At 46.7% G+C, this 22,274-nt stretch overlaps 2 protein-coding genes across 5 annotated transcripts in view; both read left to right on the top strand.

Moving 5' to 3' along the window:
- Positions 1 to 13,197: 13,197 nt before the first annotated feature.
- Positions 13,198 to 13,635, top strand: LOC109024485 (putative uncharacterized protein encoded by BRWD1-AS2). The gene is given in 1 exon segment (XM_019017742.3): positions 13,198 to 13,635. A coding segment is annotated over 1 exon segment (438 nt).
- Positions 13,636 to 13,765: 130 nt separating this feature from the next.
- The window catches only part of BRWD1 (bromodomain and WD repeat domain containing 1), a 129,389-nt gene continuing 120,880 nt past the window's right edge, over positions 13,766 to 22,274 (top strand). For 2 of the 4 annotated variants that reach the window (XM_055374028.2, XM_031005111.3), the window contains exons 1-4: positions 13,766 to 14,163; positions 14,298 to 14,356; positions 14,499 to 14,528; positions 14,679 to 14,738. In XM_055374028.2, the coding sequence (XP_055230003.1) occupies positions 14,115 to 14,163; positions 14,298 to 14,356; positions 14,499 to 14,528; positions 14,679 to 14,738 (198 nt within the window). In that variant the 5' untranslated portion in view covers positions 13,766 to 14,114. The remainder of the gene's footprint in view (positions 14,164 to 14,297; positions 14,357 to 14,498; positions 14,529 to 14,678; positions 14,739 to 22,274) is intronic. The other 2 variants (XM_063702701.1, XM_055374027.2) reach the window with 1 other exon arrangement.

Raw genomic sequence — 22,274 nt, 5'->3', positions numbered from 1 at the left:
GGGCAAAGCCCTCTTTCCGTTATCTCAGAAACCTTCATACAGTATTCATTTTCATAATTGTAAAAACTGTAAAAAAAAAAAAAAAAAAAAACCAAAAAGCTAGAAACAACCCAGACATCCAACCACAAGAGAATGGATTAATACATTGTGGTCTTTGTACCCAGTGGCATATTAAACTACTTAAAAATGAATGAATCACAGCCACGCTCAACAGGAATGAACGTTTGAAACAATTCTGTATTGAGTGAGAAAATTTTGAGAAAAGATGCTTCCAACCCCTTCCCTGATCACACTCTGTCCTTTGCTCTGTGCTATGTTCCAACAGCCTGAATCCAACAGACTGCTGCACTAGGGTCTTCCTGCAGCTGAGCTCCAGCCAGATTCTCCCAACAGGAGACACCAGCAGGGCAAAAGAGAGCCTGGAGTATCTCTCCCCTGCTAGAGCTGTGCCAGCAGTGGCTGCACGGCTGTGGCTCCCAGTGGACCTCCTCAGCCAGTGACCTAGTGATCCAGCTCTCAGGGCACAGGTGTTCTCCCTGGCTCCATCAGGCCTAGGGTGGTCATGGCTTTCCACAGCTGCTCATCCCTGGGAGCTTCAATTGAGCCTGGTTGGTTTCCTTAACTTTGGCCACAACTTGCAGTTTCTTCAATACAATCTCTTCCTTTGAAGCATAAGAATGAACTTTTGTTTTCAGGCTGACACAATCTACATATGAATGATCCCCAGTGCAGTGGCACCATCATAGCTCACCACAGCCTCGACCTCCCAGGCTCAAGTGATCCTCCTGTCTCAGCCTCCCGAGTAGCTGGCACTGCAGGTGCAGGTCACCAGCCTGGATACATTTTTTGTTTTGTTTTTAATTTTTTGTGTAGATGGGCTCTTGCTATGTTGCCCAGGTTGGTCTCCAAATCCTGACCTCAAGCAGTCCTCCTCCTGCCTTGCTCTCCCAAAGCGCTGCAAATACAGGCTTGAGCCACTGCACCTAGCTGATTCCATTTTTACCAAACTCAAAACCAAGGAAGCTAAACAATATGTTATAAGGGAATCCTACATATCTAGTAAAACTACGCATAAAAAGCAAAGCGAGATTCTGATATACATAAAGTTCAGGCCAGTGGATGCCTCTGGGGACCAGCAGGGGAGTGCTATAGAAAGGGCAGCTTCAGCCGGGTGCAGTGGCTCACGCTTGTATTCCCAGCACTCCCATCTCGGGAGGCCGAGATGGGCAGATCACCTGAGGTCGGGAGTTCAAGACCAGCCTAGCCAACATGGTGAAACCCTGTCTCTACTAAAAACACAAAAATTAGCTGGGTGTGGTGGCACACGCCTGTCATCCCAGCTACTTGGGAGGCTGAGGCACGAAAACTGCTTGAACCCAGGAGGCGAAGGTTGCAGTGAGCCGAGATCACGCCACTGCACTCCAGCCTGGGTGACTGAGCGAGACTCCGTCTCAAAAAACAAAAAACAAAAGAAAGGGCAGAAGGGCAGCTTCAATGATGTTGATGATGTTTTAATTCTTACATCAGATGCTGGCTTCAAAGCAATTTATTTTAATATTGAGGGTAATACCTTACATCTACATTACATATATTATTTTGGCCAGGAGTGGTGGCTCACACCTGTAATCCCAGCACTTTGGGAGGCAGAGGCTGGAGGATCACTTGAGGCCAAGAGTTTGAAACCAGACTGGTCAACATAGCAAGACCCCTTCTCCTCAAAAGAAAAATTAATAAATTAACCAGGTGTGGTGGCACACACTTGTAGCCCCAGCTGCTTGGGAGGCTGAGGTGGGAGGATGGCAAGAGCCCAGGAGTTTGAGGCTGCAAAGAGCTGTGATCACACCACTGCACTCTAGCCTAGGTGACAGAGCAAGACCGTCTCAAACAAACAAATAAAAAATAAATACATTACAAAATACTAAATACATTACAAAATAATACATGTAAAAAATACATTACAAAATAATAAACAAAAACAAAATTAAAAATACATTACACATAAGCTTTTATATGAATGAATTTTAAAAGTTAAAAAAGTATGAGGGGGTCCAGGCGCGGTGGCTCACGCCTATAATCCCAGAACTTTGGGAGGCCGAGGTGAGCGGATCACCTGAGATCAGGAGTTTGAGACCAGCCTGGCCAACATGGTGAAACCCCATCTCTATTAAAATTACAAAAATTAGCTGGGCGTGGTGGTGGGCGCCTGTAATCCCAGCTACTCGGGAGGCTGAGGCAGGAGAATCACTTGAACCCAGGAGGCATAGGTTGTAGTGAGCTGAGATCAGCGAAACTCTGTCTCAAAAAAAAAAAAACAACAACAAAAAAACAATCTCACAAGCTCAGGACTGAAATGAACCTCATAGCATAATGCTAGGCAATAAAGCATTTGGTAAAGCTGAGAGGCAGGAGAAAAGCCCTTTGACAAATCTCTAGGTTATTTGATTCCTGAAATTTCCAACTCATTGCTATTTTAAAATCAGGTTTACCGAAGTGTAATTTACACACAATAAAATTCTCTCTTTTTAGTAAACAGTTTGATGAGTTTTGACAAACAGCGATGTCATCACAATCAAGATATGGAATATTTCAATTACCCCAAAACATTATTTGAAACTACTTTGTAGTCAGCCCCTCCCTCCACCTCCAGCTCCTGGCCAGCACTGGTCTGTTCTCTGTCCCTAGAGTTTTGCCTTTGTAAAAATGTCATATATATGGAATGATTATGTGTGTAGCCTGCTGAGCCTGGCTTCTGTGACATAGCATGCTGCTTTTGAGAGTCATCCAAGTTGCTGTGTGTATCATGGGTTCATTCTATTATAGAGCAGCATTGCCTTATGTGGATGTACCACAATTTATTTATCCATTCACAAGTTAAAGAACATTTTGATTGCTTCCAATTTTTGATGATTTCATGACTAAGACCCTTACAAATAAATATTCATATATAGGTTTTTGTTAAAAGACGTATTTTCATATTTTCCCACTTAGAAGTGAACTATGGGTCCTGTTTCATATAGGAAATATGGGCCCACCTGTATGAGTGAAGTATATGTGAAACCCCGTGTCTACTAAAAATACAAAAATTAGCCAGGCTTGTAATCCCAGCTACTCGGGAGGCTGAGGCAGGAGAATCGCTTGAGCCCGGGAGGCAGAGGTTGCAGTGAGGCGAGATCGTGCCACTGTATTCCAGCCTGGCCAACAGAGCAAGATTCTGTCTCAAAAAAAAAAAAAAAAAAAAAGAGAGAGAGATAAGGATCCACCTCCTGTGATCCAATTACCTCCCACCAGGCTCCATCTGCAACACTGGGGATTACAATTGAACATGAAATTTGGGTGGGAGGCTGGGTGCAGTGGCTCACACCTGTAATCCCAGCACTGTGGGAGGCTGAGGCAGGTGGATCACCTGAGGTCAGGAGCTGACCAACTCCTGAGCCTGACCAATATGGTGAAACCCCGTCTCTACTAAAAATACAAAATTAGCCAGGCGTGGTGGTGCATGTCTGTAATCCCAGCTACTCGGGAGGCTGAGGCAGGAGAATCGCTTGAACCTGGGAGGCGGAGGTTGCAGTGAGCTGAGATCGCGCCATCGCACTACAGCCTGGGTAACAAGAGTGAAACTCCATCTCAAAAAAAAAAAAAAAAAAAAAAGAAAGAAAGAAAGAAAAGAAAAACTAACTGTTGGGTACTATGCTCAGTACCTGGGTGATGGGATCATTCATACCCCAAACCTTAGAATCATGCAATATACTCACGTAACAAACCTGCACATGTACCCCTGAACCTAAAATAAAAATTTAAAAAAGATTTGTGAATCTGGATTCTCAAGCCAAAAATCATCTTAATCTCATCTAATTACCAATATTCATATATTAACCTTTGGTGGCTTCAATATTTTAACTTTTTAAAAGCTTTTTAATTTTTATTTTTTCAGACAGGGTCTCTCTCAGTCGCCCAGGCTGGACTGCAACGGCACAAGCTCGGTTCACTGCAACCTCCAGCTCCTGGGCTCAAGCTGTCCTCCCCACCTCAGCCTCCTGAGTGGGTGGGACTATAGGCATGCACCACCATGCCTGGCTAATTTTTGTATTTTTTGTAGAGGTGGGGTTTTTGTATGTGTTCCCAGGCTGGTCTCGAACTTCTCGACTCAAGTGATCCTCCCACCCTGGCTTCCCAGAGTGTTGAGATTACAGATGTGAGCCACTGTTCCTTGCCCTGATTTTTTAATGATAAGGTGGTTTCGTGTTGTAATCACAGCACTTTGGGAGGCTGAAGTGGGAGGACTGCTTCAGGCCAGGCGTTTGAGACCAGTGTAGGCAACACAGTAAGACCCTGTCTCTACAATTAAAAAAATAAAAATAAAAAATGTGGTTTTGTGTTAGACTATGGGTTTCTTTACCCTGCTCTTGGCCAGACTTACCCACAAGTGAAAAAGAGGGGCCAGGAAGCTTTCTCCAGGTGGCAAAGAGGGGTTATTACTGCAATTAGGTGTTAAATGTCATGGCCAGAATAAGGGCAGTCCTTGCCTTAGGTACCCAGATTGCATCTGCCCATTGCATAAGTCTCAAGGCCACAAGGGGACTATCTCCTGGTGGGGTGACCCAGTGACCTGAAGCTCTTCCTTCTTCCCCAGCCTCCCGCTTAGAATTTCTCTCCATGCTTCTGTCCTTTCCTCTGTAGCCTTCCTCTTGGGTCTGCTGGAATTTTTCCCTCCCTCACCACAGATCCAAAGTCTCACCTTGGGGGCAAGCAAGGCCAGTTTTGTCTCTTCATCTTTGGGATCAGCGAGACCCTGAGGAAACCAGAGGGTACTGAGCCAGTCTGAGAGAGAGGCTGGGGGAAGCCAGGGGTGACTGCTGTGTTCTGCGGGGGCTCAGGGAGATGGAGGCCTGTGAAACAGGCTGCTGACAGTGGGTTGAAGCAGGCTGGCCACGGAGGGCATGGGGCACCTGGGAAATATATGGACAGGATGCCCCATTCCTGTAGCATGGGGACCCTCTCCTAAAGCAGCCTCCATCGCTCCTCCTGAAAGTGTTTCCTTCCACTCACCCTTCCGCTCCAGAGACTTTGACTATCCTGCTGCCTTTGAGGGGAGCCTTGAGCCAAGGAGGCCGTATCTCCAGGTATGTTATGGGCCAACGAGTTTCTGCAGATTGTCTTCAGATCTTTTTTTTGAGAGAGTCTCGCTCTGTCACCCAGGCTGGAGTGCAGTGGTGCGATCTTGGCTCACTGCAACCTCTGCCTCCCAAGTTCAAGTGATTCTCCTGCCTCATCCTCCTGAGTAGCTGGGATTACAGGTGCCTGTCACCAAGCTCAGCTAATTTTTTTCGAATTTTTAGTGGAGACAGGAGTTTCACCATGTGGTCAGGCTGGTCTTGAACTCCTGACCTCAAGTGATCTGCCCGCCTCGGCCTCTCAAAGTGCTGGGATTACAGGTGTGAGCCACCGCGCCTAGGCTTGTCTTCAGATCTAACCACCACAGTGGCTGAAAGATTTGAGGAAATGTTGAAAGCATAACTATCTCATATTTGAGGGACTGTCTAGTTGAGCAATTTTTCATTAAACATCCAACAAATATTTATTGCATACCTACCATAAGTATGTCAGGACTCATCATAGCCCTGCAGATGTATCAGAGAGCAAAACAGACACAGATCTCTGTCTGCCTTCATAGAATGGCAAGAGATAGACAATAAACAAAACAGACGGGGACATGTTACAGTAGGTTAGAAGATCAACAGTGCTATGGAGGAAAAGAACACAGGAAGAGTAAAAGAGAAATGGGCACAGAGTGAGGATAAGTTTAAATTGTACTTAGAGTGGTTAGGGAAGGTCTCACTGAAAATGTGACATTTGAGCCAAGACTTGAAGGAGGGGAGGGACTCAGCCATGCAGTTTTTCCAGGGGAAGAGCATTCCTGCAGAACAAACAGCAAGTACAAATGCCCTGAGGCAGCTGTGGGCCAAGTCACGCCACGGTGAGGCTGGAGCACTATGAGAAGGGGAGCAGTCAGGTGAGAGGTAAGACAAGCCAGAGAGAGGCCAGATCGTGTGGACTTGGCCTTTTCCTCTGGGTCTGATGGGAGCCTCTGGAGGATTTTGAGAGAGGAAGGACAAGTCCGTCTTTAGTTTTTTTTTTGTTTTTTGTTTTTCTTGAGATGGAGTTTCGCTCTCGTTGCCCAGGCTGGAGTACAATGGCTCAATCTCGGCTCACTGCAACCTCCACCTCCTCGGTTCAGGCAATTCTCCTGCCTCAGCCTCCTGAGTAGCTGGGATTACAGGCACACGCCACCACACCCGGCTAATTTTTGTATTTTTAGTAGAGACAGGGTTTCACTGTGTTGGTCAGGCTGGTCTCAAACTCCTGACCTCAGGTAATCCACCTGCCCCGGCCTCCCAAAGTGCTGGGATTACAGGCATGAGCCACTACGCCTGGCCCTGTCTTAAGTTTTAACAGGATCCCTCCAGCTGCCTGAGAATACACAGAAATAGGATGAAGGTAGAAGCAGTAAGACATAAGAGGTTGTGGTGCTCTTCCGGATGAGAAGTGCTTAGATTCTGGATACATTTTGAAGGTAAGCTAATTGGATGGTTTACTGATGAGTTGCATGTATGATATAAAAGTTATGACTCTGGCCAGGCACGTGGCTCACGCCTGTAATCCCAGCACTTTGGGAGGCCAAAGCAAGTGGATCACCTGAGGTCAGGAGTTCAAGACCAGCCTGGCCAACATGGTAAAACCCTGTCTTTACTAAAAATACAAAAATTAGCTGGATGTGGTGGTGTGCACCTGTAGTCCCAGCTACTGGGGAGGCTGAGGCAGAATTGCTTGAACCTGGGAGGCGGAGGGTGTAGTGAGCCGAGATCATGCCATTGCACTCCAGCCTGGGCAACAGAGCAAGATTCTGTCTCAAAAAAAAAAAAAAAAAAGATATGACTCTAAGGTTTTTGAAAAGAGATTAACGGCTTGGGTGTGGTAGTCACACCTATAATCCTAGCACTTTGGGAAGCTGAGCCGGAGGATTGCTTGAGCCCAGGAGTTCGAGACCAACCTGGGCAACATGGTGAATCCCTGTCTGTAGAAAAAATGCAAAAACTAGCCAGTTGTGGTGGTGGGTGCCTGTAGTCCCAGTTACCTGGGAGGCAGAGGTGGGAGGATCAATTGTGCCTGAAAGATCGAGGCTGCAGTGAGACGTGATTGCACTACTGCACTCCACCCTGGATGACAGACTGAGACACTGTTTCAACAAGAATAAAAAGGGAAGCCCAACTCCTTAAGGGGCAGGGGAGGCAGTGGTCTTAAAGCCCAGAGAGGGTCTCTATGTGCAAAGAGAGGGTCTCTATATGCACACAAATAGCAGCTACTATCAACCTGTGGCTTGGCAGGAAAGGAGCTGGGAAAATGGAAACTCCAACCTCACTCTCCTCCCACCCTTCCGTCTCTGGCTGAGGCCTCTTACCAGATGAATCCCACTGGAAACTCAAGGGCAAGCGAGCCATGGCTTTACTGCACAGTCATCTTTCCTGGGTGTGGAGCAGGGAGGGAGGAGAGTAGAATGTCCTCCACAGTGTTAAGAGCAAGCCAAGGAGTTTGGATTCGAGGTGACAGCGAATGAGAAAGACGTGAACAGGGAAGCAATATGTTAAGTTGCACTTAAGGTTTTTAAAAGTAGTCACAGGATTATCTCCAAAGAAGATACAGAAGTGGCAAAGAAAATAAAAATAAATAAATGAAAAGAAAAAAATGAAATGACAGGATTAATTAGGTGGAGAGTCAGGGAGAACTTTAAGGAGGGTGCTCATTGATGATTGAGGGCCTGAACTAAGTGGGAATGGAGAGAAAAAGAATCATTCTTATATAACAGGGTCATGTTGAGAGCTGGGCATTGTTCAGCGAGCTTCACAGGCATGCTCTCTGGAAATGCTCACAAACACCTCTAGCTGTCTCATGATCCTTAAATAATGCATGGAAATGATTTAGGACAGTGTCCAGCATACAAACATATCCAATAAATGTTATTAGTTGTCATGCTTATTTTAAAGATTATTAAACAAAACAAACAGAAAAATATCTGAGCCAAGAGGTTGCCCAACTCCGACATCCAAACACAGACACATTCTGATCCCAGCTCCCATGTTCCCAAGGTCTTGTCCAACCACACTGTGTTTTCTCTAGTGCTGTGAGAAATGTTTCAAAGTAAGAACAATTAAGACTTGGAGACAGACATGGGCCAGCGCCTGCAAGCTGGGAACAAATAGGACAGAAGCCAATGGCAAGGGAGAGACAGAAGTTGGAGAGGGAAGAGATAAATGTGGAAACAATTCGCTGAGGAAGGCAGGGACAAGTAGCATTAAGGGGACAGCTGGTTGGGTTAGACTTAAAGGGAAGAAAAGGTCCTGTGGGAAAGATGACACCACTAGTAGGTGGAGGAAGGGCATCAGGAATTAAATGCAATATAATATCTACTAGTGACTAAGGGCTTATCAAAAGATCAGATACCTTCTTCATTTTTACTTTGAAAGTCCTCCAAAAATCGATCAAAGTCCAGGTGTGGTGGCTCACGCCTGTAATCCCAGCACTCTGGGAGGCCAAGACAGGAGGGTCACTTAAGGCCAGGCAATGCAGTGAGACCCTGTCTCTAAAAAATAAATAAATAAATAAAATCTATCGAAGTGTTAACTCTCCTCTTCCTAGGGAATTTATCCAACGGAAGTCCAGGAAGATCAAGGCAGGAGGATCACTTCAGGCCAGGAGTTTGAGTCCAGCCTGGGCAACAGAGCAAGACCCGCATCTCTAAAAAACATTAAAAAATTAGCCAGGCATGGTGGTGCACACCTGTAGTCTCAAGTATTCAGCGGTAGGACTGCGAGGCTGCAGTGAGCTCTGACTGCACCACTGCACTCCTGCCTGTGTGACAGAATGACATACTGTCTCCAAAGCGGAAAAAAACAAAACAAAAAAAAGCCCAGGAGCCAGGGAAGACTTTTAACACAGATTTTGTTGAATGAATGAAGTGATCCAGGTTTTTGTGTGCATTTAATTTCACCTCTAGATGCTGATCCAGTTTGTGGTATAGTGTTCTGGAGGTCCAACGTCACCTACTTCCTGCCCTTCAGAGGTATGCTGATGTTGTGTGTACATCAACATCAGCACAGCCTCCTGAATGAACCTAAATTCAGTTAACATAAATTTGCATTAAAACTAATATTAGGCTTTGGATTATATATCTGAGTTGTTTTGCATGTTCTCCATTGCTCACAGATTTCCTTATCTCATTTTTCAGAGTCTTTTGAAATTGACTCTAATACTACTAATTCATTTCATTTTGACCACTCTCTTATGTGAATTGTTGGAACTAGACTTCTTTGGTCACCATTTTCTAGATATGCATTCATATTTAACGTTGTTAGGCTTCCTAAGTGGTGACTTGGAAGGCCTTACTGAATTTTATTTTCCTCTCATTCGCAGATAGATTAAAAAAAAAAAGCTTTCCATTTTTAGGCAAATTCTTAAACTTTATTAGCCTTAGTTCCTCATTCTTTTTTGAGACAGGGTCTCGCTCTGTTGCCCAGGCTGCAGCACAGTGGTACCACCATAGCTTGTGACAGCCTCAAACTCCTGGGCTCAAGTGATCTCCTGCCTCAGTCTCCCCAAATAGCTCAAACTACAGTCACCCAACACCATGCATGGACTAAGTTTTTAATTTTTTGTAGAGAAAGGGTCTCACTACGTTTAAGACCAGCCTTGAACTCCTGGGCTCATGCAGTCCTCCTGCCTTGGTCTTCCAAAGTGCTGATAGTACAGACAAGAGCCACTACGCCCAGACTAGTTTCGTCATTCTTAAAATGGGAATAACAGAATCTAAGAGTTGCCTGTGGTAAATGAGATTACACATGTACTCATCATGTGGGCTTCCAAATGTCAGCTCTCTGATGCACTAGCTGTGCAATCTTGTGTAAGTCTCCTAATTTTCATGTCCCATTTCCTCTTTTGTGAAACGTGGCCAAGGGAGAATGGACTTTGCAGTGTTTGTGTTTCAGTCTAAGGTAATACTGTCTACTTGGGATTGCAGTCCAGCCACCACTTACCAGCTATATGCCCTTGGGCCATACTCCCTCTGCGCCTCAGCTTGAGCCTATCAATGACATCGAAAAGCTGTTTATCCAGTCAGGAGTTGCTTGCCACAGGATAAGACGTTGGTTCCCTTGAAAATGCAACCCTATAGCTTAATGTCACCCACTGTTAAGATTTCCCAACACTTGCTTACCATATAGCTTTCTTGTGGTGAAACTCAAAAGTTATTTCCATTTACCCAAAAGCAAACCTCAGTGTGTACATACGGAATGGCTTGGATTGAATTGTGTGAGGAATACACAGATTCTTGCCTTGTTTGGAGACCACTTCTGGTGGGTACCCACTAAGGAGTTACTCCTGGACAGTGTATTTCTTTTTCCCCCTCCTGGCAGGCAAATATGAGAGTCACATCTGAGTCTCTTGACATATGGGAGTCGAATCGGAAAGATATTCTCCCTCTTGTTAGAAATCTTTGTTCCTATTCAAAATTTAGAAAGAATATTTGTCATGAATGTGATAGTAAGTTGTAAAAGGACTCCCAAGGCTCTTGCAAAGGAAAACTCACGTCATCATGTCTTTTTTTTTTTGAGACAGGGTCTTGCTCTGCTGCCTAGGCTGGAGAGCAGTGCTATGATCATGGGTCATTGCAGCATCAATCCCCCCCGGCTCTAGCCATTCTCTTGCCTCAGCCTCTTAAGTAGCTGGGGCTACAGGTACACACCTACCACCCCTGGCTATTTTTTATTTCTTGTAGAGATGGGGTCTTACTATGTTACTCAGGCTGGTCTCGAACTCCTGGGCTCAAGCAGTCCTCTGGCCTTGGCCTCCCAAAGCACTGGGATTACAGGTGTGAGCCACTGTGTCTGGGCTCGTGTCATCATTTCTGATCTCTTGTAATGGTTATCACGCTGCCAGTATCAGAACTATAATTTTGGACAATGACCAGAGCTTGGGATATAAATTCTTGTAATATCTTTAGGGGGTTTTTAATCTTACGCCCTTGTTACAAAATGAAATGCACAACTCCTTGGTCAATCATTGAAAGTTTAAATTCTCCCCTCTTGATGTCTTTGTCATTTGGTAACACTGGTAATCTTGCAACATCAGATCACTGTTCCACAGTCATCTATGCACTGTTAACTTCAAATAATCAAGTTGTTGCAAGCAGTTACTCATCTTAACAATCTAGCTACCAGCCTGTATGCCCTACCTTATTTGTTGGCACAACCTTGGAAAGCCCCAAACGAGATTTTTGTGATTCTTTTTTATTTCACCCCAACTTCATCTTGCAGATTTACTGTCCTACATACTTCTGATTTTGTCTCTTCTCTATCCTTATGACCAATGCCCTCATGCATCATTTCTTTTCTATTTCAGGGGTATGTTAAGTGCCTCTTGGTCTTAACTTTCTCAAATCCATCCTAAAATAGAAAATGATTCCTTCCTGGCTTAGAATCTTCCAATTGCTCCCAATTTCAACTTCTGACATCATGGTCCCATCCTCTCCAAAGTCACCCCAAGTAGTCATACTAAACTTCGGGTTCCTTAAACTAGAAATTATATTCATGTCTTGGCCCTCTGTTGTTTGTATGTCCGAAATCCCTTTCCACACATTGTAGCCTGGATAACCCAAACTTCCCTAACATTTCCCCCACGCACAGGCAAGCTGATCTTCTGATGTATCTCTGCCCTAAATCGTGTCATTATTTGCTTACATCTGTTTCCCCTAAGAGACGCTGAAGTCTTTGATGGCAAAGCTGTGGCTCATTCCTTTTTTTTTTTTAATCTCCATTACTTGTTAGTGCTTGCTGAATTAACAGATGTAAGGAGTTAACTTACTGATGCACTAGCTCAAACATATTTAGATTGTTACCTCACAGATAGCTTTTTTTTTTTTTTTGAGACGGAGTCTCGCTTTGTCGCCCAGGCTGGAAGTGCAGTGGCGCGATCTCGGTTCACTGCAGCCTCCGCCTCCGGGGTTCAAGCGATTCTCCTGCCTCAGCCTCTCAAGTAGCTGGGACTAGATGCGCGCACCGCCACACCTGGCTAATTTTTTTTAGTAGAGACGGGGGTTTCACTATGTTGGCCAGGATGGTCTTAATTTCCTGACCTCGTGATCCGTCTGCCTCGGCCTCCCAAAGTGCTGGGATTACAGGCGTGAGCCACCATGCCCGACAGCCTCACAGATATCTATGTCCATTTATAAATACATATAAAAGCTTTTGGCCAGGCGCAGTGGCTCAAGCCTGTAATCCCCAGCACTTCGGAAGGCCAAGGCGGGTGGATCACCTGAGGCCAGGAGTTCGAGACCAGCCTGGCCAACATGGTGAAACCCGTCCCTACTAAAAATATAAAAATTAGCCGGACGTGGTGGCGCGTGTCTGCAATTCCAGCTACTCGGGAGGCTGAGGCACAAGAATCGCTGGAACCCGGGAGGCAGAGGTTGCAGTGAGGTGAGATCGCGCCACTGCACTCCAGCCTGAGAGCAAGACCCTGTCTCAAAATAAATAAATAAATAAATACATAAATAAATAAAAGCTTTTGCTATTTGGTGTAAATAAAAGCCAACTTGTACACGGTGCTTACTGTATACCAGGAACACAAATTCATTAAATCCTCACAACTTTGAGACAGGCACAAATATTATCTGTTTACTAGTGAGGAATTACCTACGGTTTACTAGTAAGGAACACTGAGACCCACAGGTTGTGACTTGCTCAAGGTCAAGCTGGTGGGGCCAAGACAAGGTGCAGGCAGTGAGTCCTGCCCTAGAGTCTGACCCGAACCACATTTAACGTCTATGTGGTGTGTAGGTTATTGCCACGAGTAAGACTCAGAATGTTAACGCGCATTCCAGGAAGGCAGGAACACCATTGAGTGCTACTGCTGTACTTTAGGGGCCAGAGCAGGGCAGGCTGGATGCGCGGAGGAAACTCATAGTTAGGTCAGAAGCCTGGCAAGACAAGGGAATTTTCTGGTCGTCGTCCACCTCTCCAACCTCACATCCTACTAGTCTTCCAAGAAGATTCTAACCGCACATGACTCCCTAGTTTCCGGCTTCTCTTCCTAAGGAGGGTCTGCGGCCCGTCCGCACCACCCTTTCCCCGCAGTCCCGTTTTCCTGTCCATGCTTGGACGGATCCGGCCGAGCCGTCAGCCGCAGCTGCGCGCTGCTCCCCCGACTCGCACCCCGTCGGCGAAGCGCTGCATTTTATGTAATTTTCTGCCGGGCTGCTGGCTTGTGGGGGTTGTGGCTGGGTCTCGGCAGCCTTCAGCGCCGCAGACGCTCCGGCAACGCCGGCATACGAGGCCCCCGCCCCAGGAGCGCGGGTCCGGGCGGCGTTCCCCTCTGCGGGAGACGCGGCGAGCCAATCCTCACTTTAAAGGCTTTCGTGTCCTCGAAGCGAGGGGTCTTCCGTGAGGGGCAAGACGCGCTGGCCCCAGACGACCGGTCCGTGAAATGACCCTTCCGAGCGACACGGAGCGGGCGACCTTGCCAAACCCGCGGCTCGGGGCCCCTGCGGTCCCGCGTAGAGGACCCAGGTCCCACGGGGGGCGGCAGTGAATCGCCCCCTCCTGTGGCCGCGCTTCCGCCCCCGGCACCCGCCCGCTGCTGGGCCGCCCGGCGTCGCGCTGCCGCCTCACAAAGCCCGGGCAGCCGCCTCATTGCGCGCAGGGATTCGGACCACGCGCCCTCCCCTCCCCCACTCGCTGCTGCGGCGCCCACGTCTTTGCCCCCGCGTCACTTTCTCCTCATCGAGTCCCCGGAGGCAGAGAGCTGAGCGAGGCTCGCCTCCCCGGGCGGGACGCGAGCTCCGGTCCTCCCTTGGCGCAAACCCCAGCCCCCTGCGGAGGGACTACTTTTCGTCTCCTGCGGAGGGATTACTTCCTCCCCTGCGGAGGCGTCGGTCCAGGCGGCGCGCACGGCATGGCGGCGGCGGCGGCGCGCGCCTGAGAAGAGGGGACGCCAGCCCTGTCAGGCCTCGGCGCGGCCTACACGCTCCGCTCGCTCGCTCGCTCCCGCCTCCCGCCCCGCGCCCGGCCATGGCGGAGCCGTCGTCCGCCCGACGCCCGGTGCCTCTCATCGAGTCGGGTAAGACGCCAGGCCGTGCCACCCCCGCCCTGACGCTCCCGGCTGCTGCGGCTTCCCCGGCTCCCCGGGCTCCCCCGGCCCCGTCCCCCTCCTCTCCCCGCCCGGGCTTGACCCGACTCCCTGTCTTCCCGCAGAGCTGTACTTCCTCATCGCCCGGTACCTATCGGCGGGCCCGTGTCGGAGAGCGGCCCAGGTGAGTGCGGGCCCGCGGGCGGCTGCGGACTTGGCGTCCCCAGTGTCCCCGCCGCCGCCGGGGGTCGCGGGTGGTGGGCGGTGGTGAAGCGGGAGCGCCCCGGGCCCGGCCCCACCCCTGACCGCGCGTCTCTCGGCCGCAGGTGCTGGTGCAGGAGCTGGAGCAGTACCAGGTCTGTGCGCGCCCGTCCCCGCGCTCCCTCGGGTTCCTCCTCCCGACCTTGTCCTGAGGGATGCTCGCCCGCGCCCCCCGCCCGCCCCCCGCCCCCCGCCCGCCCCGCGCCGGAGCGGTGGTCACTCGTGTGCGTTTCGTGTCTTTCCAGTTGTTGCCGAAGAGATTGGACTGGGAGGGCAACGAGCACAACAGGAGCTACGAGGAGTTGGTGAGCATTGGGCACGTTTGCTCCCCGGGTTTTCCGTGCACCGCCCCCCGCCCCCGCCCCTTCCCCTCGCGGGGACCCCGGCCCGTGGGGTGCAAAGTGTGACCCGCACTGGGGGGCGGCCCGGGGATAACTGCGTTCCCGGCTGAAGATTTTATTTTGTTTTTGAGACGGCCAGGTTTGTTTTGGCAGGAAACAGTCATGGGGGGCGGCGCGGGGCGGAGCGGAGGGGGCGACTCGCGGAGGTCCTGCGGCAGGGGTGGGGCTCCAGGTGCGGCCGCCTCTGCGGGGGTGTGGCGTGCGCAGCCAGCCATTCAACTGGGCGGTTTCATTCGCTTCCCCACTCCACCGCGCTTGTAACTCGCGCTCTGATTGGCCTCCCTGCTCTTGCCCCGCCCGGGTCTGGCCCCCACTTGTTCCCTAGGAATAGAATCATTGGTCTCTGAAGGTGGAGAAATGTTCTTGTGTTGAGCTTTTTATTTTTTGTTTTGTCAGCAGCGTCATAAAAATCTTGCAGCTGTATGAGTATGCTACTGTAGTGCTTGTGCTTTCTACTGTACAATATTTGTTGAACGACGTAGTTGATTGATGAGTTTCACACTGATCTTGTAGATAACACAATAAAGTGCTTTAAATAGGCACTTTTCTTTTGAGCTCGGTTAATCGTGCATTACAGTCTCATTTCTTTTGTGAACTTGGTTAATGTCTCTATATAACTTGCTTTTATCTATAGTTACAGCAGTTGCAGGGATTCGTTTGTTTTTACTGGAGACGTTTTTCAGGAATATATTTTTGCCGTTTCGTTATTAGGATAAAGGAATTCATTAATTGCCAGGCCATATTCAGCATCTTGTATAAAGAAAACAATTGAGAAAGAAAAGAGCTTCTGAGTGATCTTTTACCACAATTGGAAGACCTGTAACACTCGAGTGGTAGAGTATGGTGGCAAGTGAAAAGAAGAAAAAAAAGTGGTAGAAGATTACCGGTTTTGAATTAGACAACAGAAGAAACCAGAGGATGTGTTATTTCCATGAACAGTTAACACTTGAAGCCTGGTGCAAGTAATAAATAATTTTAATATTTGCCGCCTTAGATTTTGAAGTAAACACTTAACAGTGGATGTTTTCAAGGGAATGAGTTCTAAAAATTCTGATGGCAATGTGTTGAGTTTGACATTTTGAGATAGTTTATTTTTGTAAACGTTGAGGAAACATTTAAAGGACGCCCTCTTTTAGTTTTCTTCACGGATAATATAGCCTTATCGGTGAAGCGGAAAAGCATTACTGGTTATGACGCTGTTGTCGTGCTACCTGAGAGAAAATAACTTGAAACAAATGTAGTGCTGTAACTACTGGAAAAGTTACTTTTAAAATACATTTATAGGGGCTGGGTGCAGTGGCTCATGGCTGCAATCTCAGCACATTAGGAGGCCGAGGTGGGAGGATCACTTGAGGCCAGGAGTTCAGACCAACTCTTGTCTCCATAAAAAATAAGTAACAGAAAATTAGGCGGGTGTGGTGGTGCGTGCCTGTAGTCCCAGCTATTTCGGAGGCTGAGGCGGAAGGATCACTTGACTCTGGGAGTTTGAGGCTGCATTGAACTATCCTCCTGCCACTGCACTCCAGCCTGGGAGATGGAGCAAGGCCTAGTTTCTTTTTTTTTTTTTTTTTAATTTATATAAATTTTTTGGCTTTTGTTGGTAGAATTGCTTAAAACCCTACTTACTATTGTTTAAAATTACTTAAATTCTGTGATAATATGGCTGTGATTTGGCTATGACATATGGCATCTATCATTGCCTCCCTGATTTGGTCTGTCTGGTGGGTGTCCTTTCTTTTTTACCTTCCTCTCTGCCCTCCAGTCCCCCAGGACTGAGTGATGATGAGCCTCCTGTGTAGAGAATTATTCTTTTGTTAATGGTATATGTATCGTTTCTAAACTTTCAAAGTCTTTTAAAAATACCTTATTAAGAAGTATTCCAGGCCAGCTGCGGTGCTTACACCTGTAATCTCAGCACTTTGGCAGGACGCTTGAGGCCAGGAGTTCCAGACTTGCCTAAAGTGAGGTTGAGGATGTAGTGAGCCCTGATCAAGCCACTCTGCTCCAGCCTAGGTGAGCGAGACCCTGTCTCGAAACGCAACAACAAAAAAGAAGTATTTCAGATGTACACAAATGAGAATAATGTAATGCACCCCTGTATATCATCAAATTTGAATAATAATACTTTTTTTTTGAGACAGTCTGTTTTGAGGAGCAGCCTCGGCTCACTGCAACCTCTGCCTCCTGGGTTCAAGTGATCCTCCTGCCTCAGCCTCCTCAGTAGCTGGGATTACAGGTACCTGGCTAATTTTTGTATTTTTAGTAGAGATGGGGTTTCACCATGTTGGCCAGGCTGGTCTCGAACTCCTGACTTCAGGTGATCTGCCCGCCTCTGTGTCCCAAAGTGCTGGGATTACAGGCGTGAGCCACTGCGCCTGGCCAACAAATTTGAATTTTGAAAGTTACTAACTTGCTATATTTACTTTGGTTTCTATTTGAGGTATACATATGTTTTAAGAAACTATCAATGGAAATCTTCAAACAAAAATAATAAAATAAATGACCCACCCACTAGGTGCCCATTTTCCAACTTAAGTGATTATCAGAGAATGTTGCATATTGTCTGCTCCCTTGTTTTTAAGCAAATTCCGGAAAGCCATTCATTTCATTGGTTAATGTGTTGGAATGTTTTAAGGCAGATTCCAGACACTACATTTCATCTCTAAGTTCGTCAGAGTTCATCTCTAAAAAATAAGGACTACTTATTATGTCATCAAGTGCCAATATCACAGAGTCCATATCCAGATTTTGTTTTTGTTCCCTGGGTGTCTTTTTTTTTTTTTTTTTTGGAGACGGAGTCTCGCTCTGTCGCCCAGGCTGGAGTGCAGCGGCGTGATCTCGGCTCACTGCAAGCTCCGCCTCCCGGGTTCACGCCATTCTCCAGCCTCAGCCTCCCAAGTAGCTGGGACTTACAGGCGCCCGCCACCACGCCCGGCTAATTTTTTTGTATTTTTAGTAGAGGCGGGGTTTCACTGTGTTAGCCAGGATGGTCTTGATCTCCTGACCTCATGATCCGCCTGCCTCTGCCTCCCAGAGTGCTGGGATTACAGGCGTGAGCCACCGCGCCCGGCCTCCCTGGGTGTTTTTTTACAATTAGTTTGATTTGGTCTTGAGAAAGGTCCATACATGCATTGACTGATTGATTCTCTCCCCGCCCCACCCTGGGTCTCACTCTATTACCCAGGCTGGAGTGCAGTGGTATGATCACAGCTCACTGAAGCCTCCATTTCCCAGGCTCAAGCAATCTTCCCACCTCAGCCCTCCACCTCCTGAGTAGCTGGGACCACAGGCATGTGCCACCACACTTGGCTAAGTTTTTTTTTTTTTTTTTCCCCCCTTAGAGAAACAGACTCGCTATGTTGTCCAGGCTGGTCTCAAATGCTCCTCCCAAAGTTGGAATTACAGGTGTGAGCCACCTCACCTGCCCTGATTTTTGTTTTGTTTTTTTTGAGATGGAGTCTCACTCTGTCGCCAGGCTGGAGTGCAGTGGTGTGATCTCGGCTCACTGCAACCTCTACCTCCCAGGTTCAAGCGATTGGCCTGCTTCAGCCTCCCAAGTAGCTGGGACTACAGGCGCACACCACTATGCCCAGCTAATTTTTGTAGTTTTGGTAGAGATGGCTGTTCACCATGTGGACCAGGATGGTCTCCATCTCTTGACCTTGTGACCTGCCCGCCTTGCTTCCCAAAGTGCTGGGATTATAGGTGTGACTCACCGCACCCTGCCCCTGCCCTGATTATCTTAAATCTCTTTTTATCTTGAATAGTCTTGTTTCTATGCCATTGATTTACTGGAGACCAAATCATTTATCCTGTAGAATGTTTTACATTCTGTATTTGTCTAATTGTTCCTCATGATGGTAACTTGTTCCTTTTTCTTAGTGGTTTTCATCTTCAGATGAGAATCATCTGGGGAGCTTTATAAAATCTGGTTGCCCAGAGTATGCCCCAAACCAGTTAAATCAGAATCTTTGTGGTGGGACTGGACCTCAGTATTTTAAAAAGCTTTTTAGATGATTCTAGTATTAGTGTTTGTAAAGCCACAATTTATCTTAAACTTGTGACCATGCTGTTATTCCAACCTGTATTTGGGGGCAAGAGTATTTTTGGTACTTTTGCTTCTTTTTTTCTTTTTTTTTTTTTTTTTTGAGACAGGGTGTCATTCTGTTGCCCAGGCTGGAGTGCAGTGGTATAATCTTGGCTCACTGCAACCTCTGCCTCACAGGTTCATGCAGTTCTCCTGCCTCAGCCTCCTGAGTAGCTGGGATTACAGACATGTACCACTATGCCTGGCTACTTTTTGTGTTTTTAGTAGAGACGGGGTTTCACCATGTTGGCCCGGCTAGTCTCGAACTCCTGACCTTCAGTGATCCACCTGCATTGGCCTCCCAAAGTGCTGGGATTACAGGCATGAGTCACCTTGCCAGGCCTACTTTTGCTTCTTATAAGAATTGAAGCCAAGTGTGGTGGCTAAGGCTATACAGAGACTTGAGAGTTTGAGATGGGAGGATCACTTGGTGCCAGGGGTTTGAGAGCAGCCTGGGCAACATAAGCAACACCTCATCTGTAGAAAAAAAGTTTACAAAACCTTGGTTTACAGGTGTGAGCCTCCGTGTCCAGCTCCCAAGTTTCTAGTCTCTACCTGCAGTGCTATATTGCTAGACTGTAACTCATCAATCACACTAACATGATCATTAAGTGTCCCCAAGTTACAAATGAAATACCTATAGAATGATAGATCTCTATAGTCAATGACAATACAGAATCCATAGAGGAAAGAAATTAGCTACCCTCAGGATGAAGGGTCTTTAGAGTTCCACTGTGAAAATTAAATGATAATGGGATTAGTTTCAAGACTTTTGGGAAATACAAAATTGTAAAATAGGTTTTTGTTTTAAAGGGGTCTTACTATTAAAAAAGGCTCAGCCTAAGACTTAAAGTATCTGGCAGTGCACCCAAGTTCTAAGTCATAGCCTATAATCTTCTATCATAACCTGATTCCTTAATCCTGTAGAGTACTTAAAATGGTAATACCAGTCTCCTCCTAGTTTGGGTAATTAAGTCACAACCCAGGAAGGTTAACAAGCGAAGATGAAGAAAAAGGAAAGTACAAATATATTCACACAAGTATATATACATATAATATGTACAATATATACATACAAACATATATACATAAAATATATACATACAGTACATTGATATTCATACAAGTACATATTCTGATATAGTAACAAGTTTTGTAATTACTGAGTTACATTTATTTGTTCGATAGAGTAAAAAAATTACAAAATAAATTTGAAATCTATTTACAAGTTTAGTCTTAGAAAATTCATGGTTAGGTTTGTCTAAGTTAACCCTGCTGAGGTGATTAAAATAACTGTACACTTCTAATTGCAGTGAAAAATGCCCAAGGAAATTTGATTAAATGTGTAAGTGGTATAAAATATTTTATGATTAAATTTTCAATTATAACCAGGCTCAGTGGCTCACACCTGTCATCCCAGCACTTTAGGAGGCTGAGGCGGGTGGATCACCTGAGGTCAGGAGTTCAAGACCAGCCTGGCCAACAGGGTGAAACCCTGTCTCTACTAAAAATACAAAACTTAGCCGGGCGTGGTGGCAGGTGCCTGTAATCCCAGCTACTTGGGAGGCTGAGGCAGGAGAATCACTTGAACCCAGGAGGCGGAGATTGCAATGGTCCGAGATCAAGCCATTGCACTCCGGCCTAGGCAACAAGAGCAAAACTCCTCAAAATAAATAAATAAACAAATTTTCAATTATCAATTAAACAGTAACAGAATAAAAGTAACTATTTGTTTCTGGATTTATAAATAAGATTTGTACTTGAAGGTTTAAGAAAAACGACTACTTGCAATTCTAATAAACCAAATTCTGATTTCAATATAAATAACTTTTAAGCCTGTTCCTCACACAAAAGGACTACTCCAATATATTTCTTTAAATCTTAATGAGTTTTCTAATTATACACTAAATATAAGGATCTTCTGGTATTTTTTCCGGTCAAAGAAAATGGCCCACAAAAATGTAACACATTATTCAATTATTAAGTCTCTTAATCTCTTTCCCTTTAAATAAACCCCTCTACAAACCTAGTCCTTCCCAATTCTTAGGCTCAGTTCTGTAGTTATATTTCCTTCCTCCTCTGTCTTTACCACTCGTATACATGAAAGTTACAATTAAATAACATGGATTTGACTGGCCCAAGGCAGGGTTAGATATTTAAAGATATCTAGGCCGGGTGCGGTGGCTCACGCCTGTAATCCCAGCACTTGGGGAGGCCGAGGTGGGTGGATCACAAGGTCAAGAGATCGAGACCATCCTGACCAACATGGTGAAACCTCATCTCTACTAAAAATACAAAAAATTAGCCAGACGTGGTGGCGGGCGCCTGTAGTCCCAGCTACTCGGGAGGCTGAGGCAGGAGAGTCACTTGAACCCGGGAAGCAGAGGTTGCAGTGAGCCAAGATTGCACCACTGCACTCCAGCCTGGTGACAGAGTGAGACTCGGCCTCAAAAAAAAAAAAAAAAAGATACTTAAAGATAACTAGTCTCAATTCTTTGTTTTTTGAGTTTGGGTCTCTTGTCCAGGCTGGACTGCAGTGACCCAATAATGAATGGCTCACTGCAGCGTCAAACTCCTGGGCACAGGTGATCCTCCCGATTCAGTGTCCCAAGTAGCTGGGACTACAGGAGGGCGCAGCCATACCCCGATAAGGTTTTTTTTTTCTTTTCGAGACAGTCTTGCACCTTCGCCAGGCTGGAGTGCAGTGGCGCAGTCTTGGCTCACTGCAACCTCCGCCTCCTGGGTTCAAGTGATTCTCCTGCCTCAGCCCTCCTGAGTAGCTGGGACTACAGGCACATGCCACCATGCCCAGCTAATTCTTGAATTTTTAGTAGAGACAGGGTTTCACCGTGTTGGCCAGGATGGTCTCTATCTCTTGACCTTGTGATTCACCCACCTCAGCCTCCCAAAATGCTGGAATTACAGGCGTGAGCCACTGCAGCAGGCCTCATTTTTGTATTTTTAGTAGAGATGGGATTTCACCATATTGGTCAGGCTGGTGTCTCAAACTCCTGACCTCAGGTGATCCACTGACCTTGGCCTCCCAAAGTGCTGGGATTACAGGTGTGAACTACTGTGCCTGGCTGGCTGTGCTACCTTAAAAGAGAGTAGTTACTAGTTTCCATAGGCTCACCCAACAACAAGAAGTTATTTGTATCTAAGGGATAAAAGTTGAGTGACTTGTTTATTTTCAGATCATATGTATCCTTATGGATTTTTGCAAGCTTACTGTATTGATTCCTGAGAAAGATTTGTTAAAATCTCCAGCTACTGCCAGATGTGGTGGCTCACGCATGTAATCCCAGCACTTTAGGGGGCCAAGGCGGGCAGATCACTTGAGGTCAGGAGCTCAA

The sequence above is a fragment of the Gorilla gorilla genome, chromosome 22 (genome assembly GCF_029281585.2).
Source record: "Gorilla gorilla gorilla isolate KB3781 chromosome 22, NHGRI_mGorGor1-v2.1_pri, whole genome shotgun sequence".
NCBI lineage: Eukaryota > Metazoa > Chordata > Mammalia > Primates > Hominidae > Gorilla > Gorilla gorilla.
This window is presented reverse-complemented; position numbering and strand designations above follow the sequence as displayed.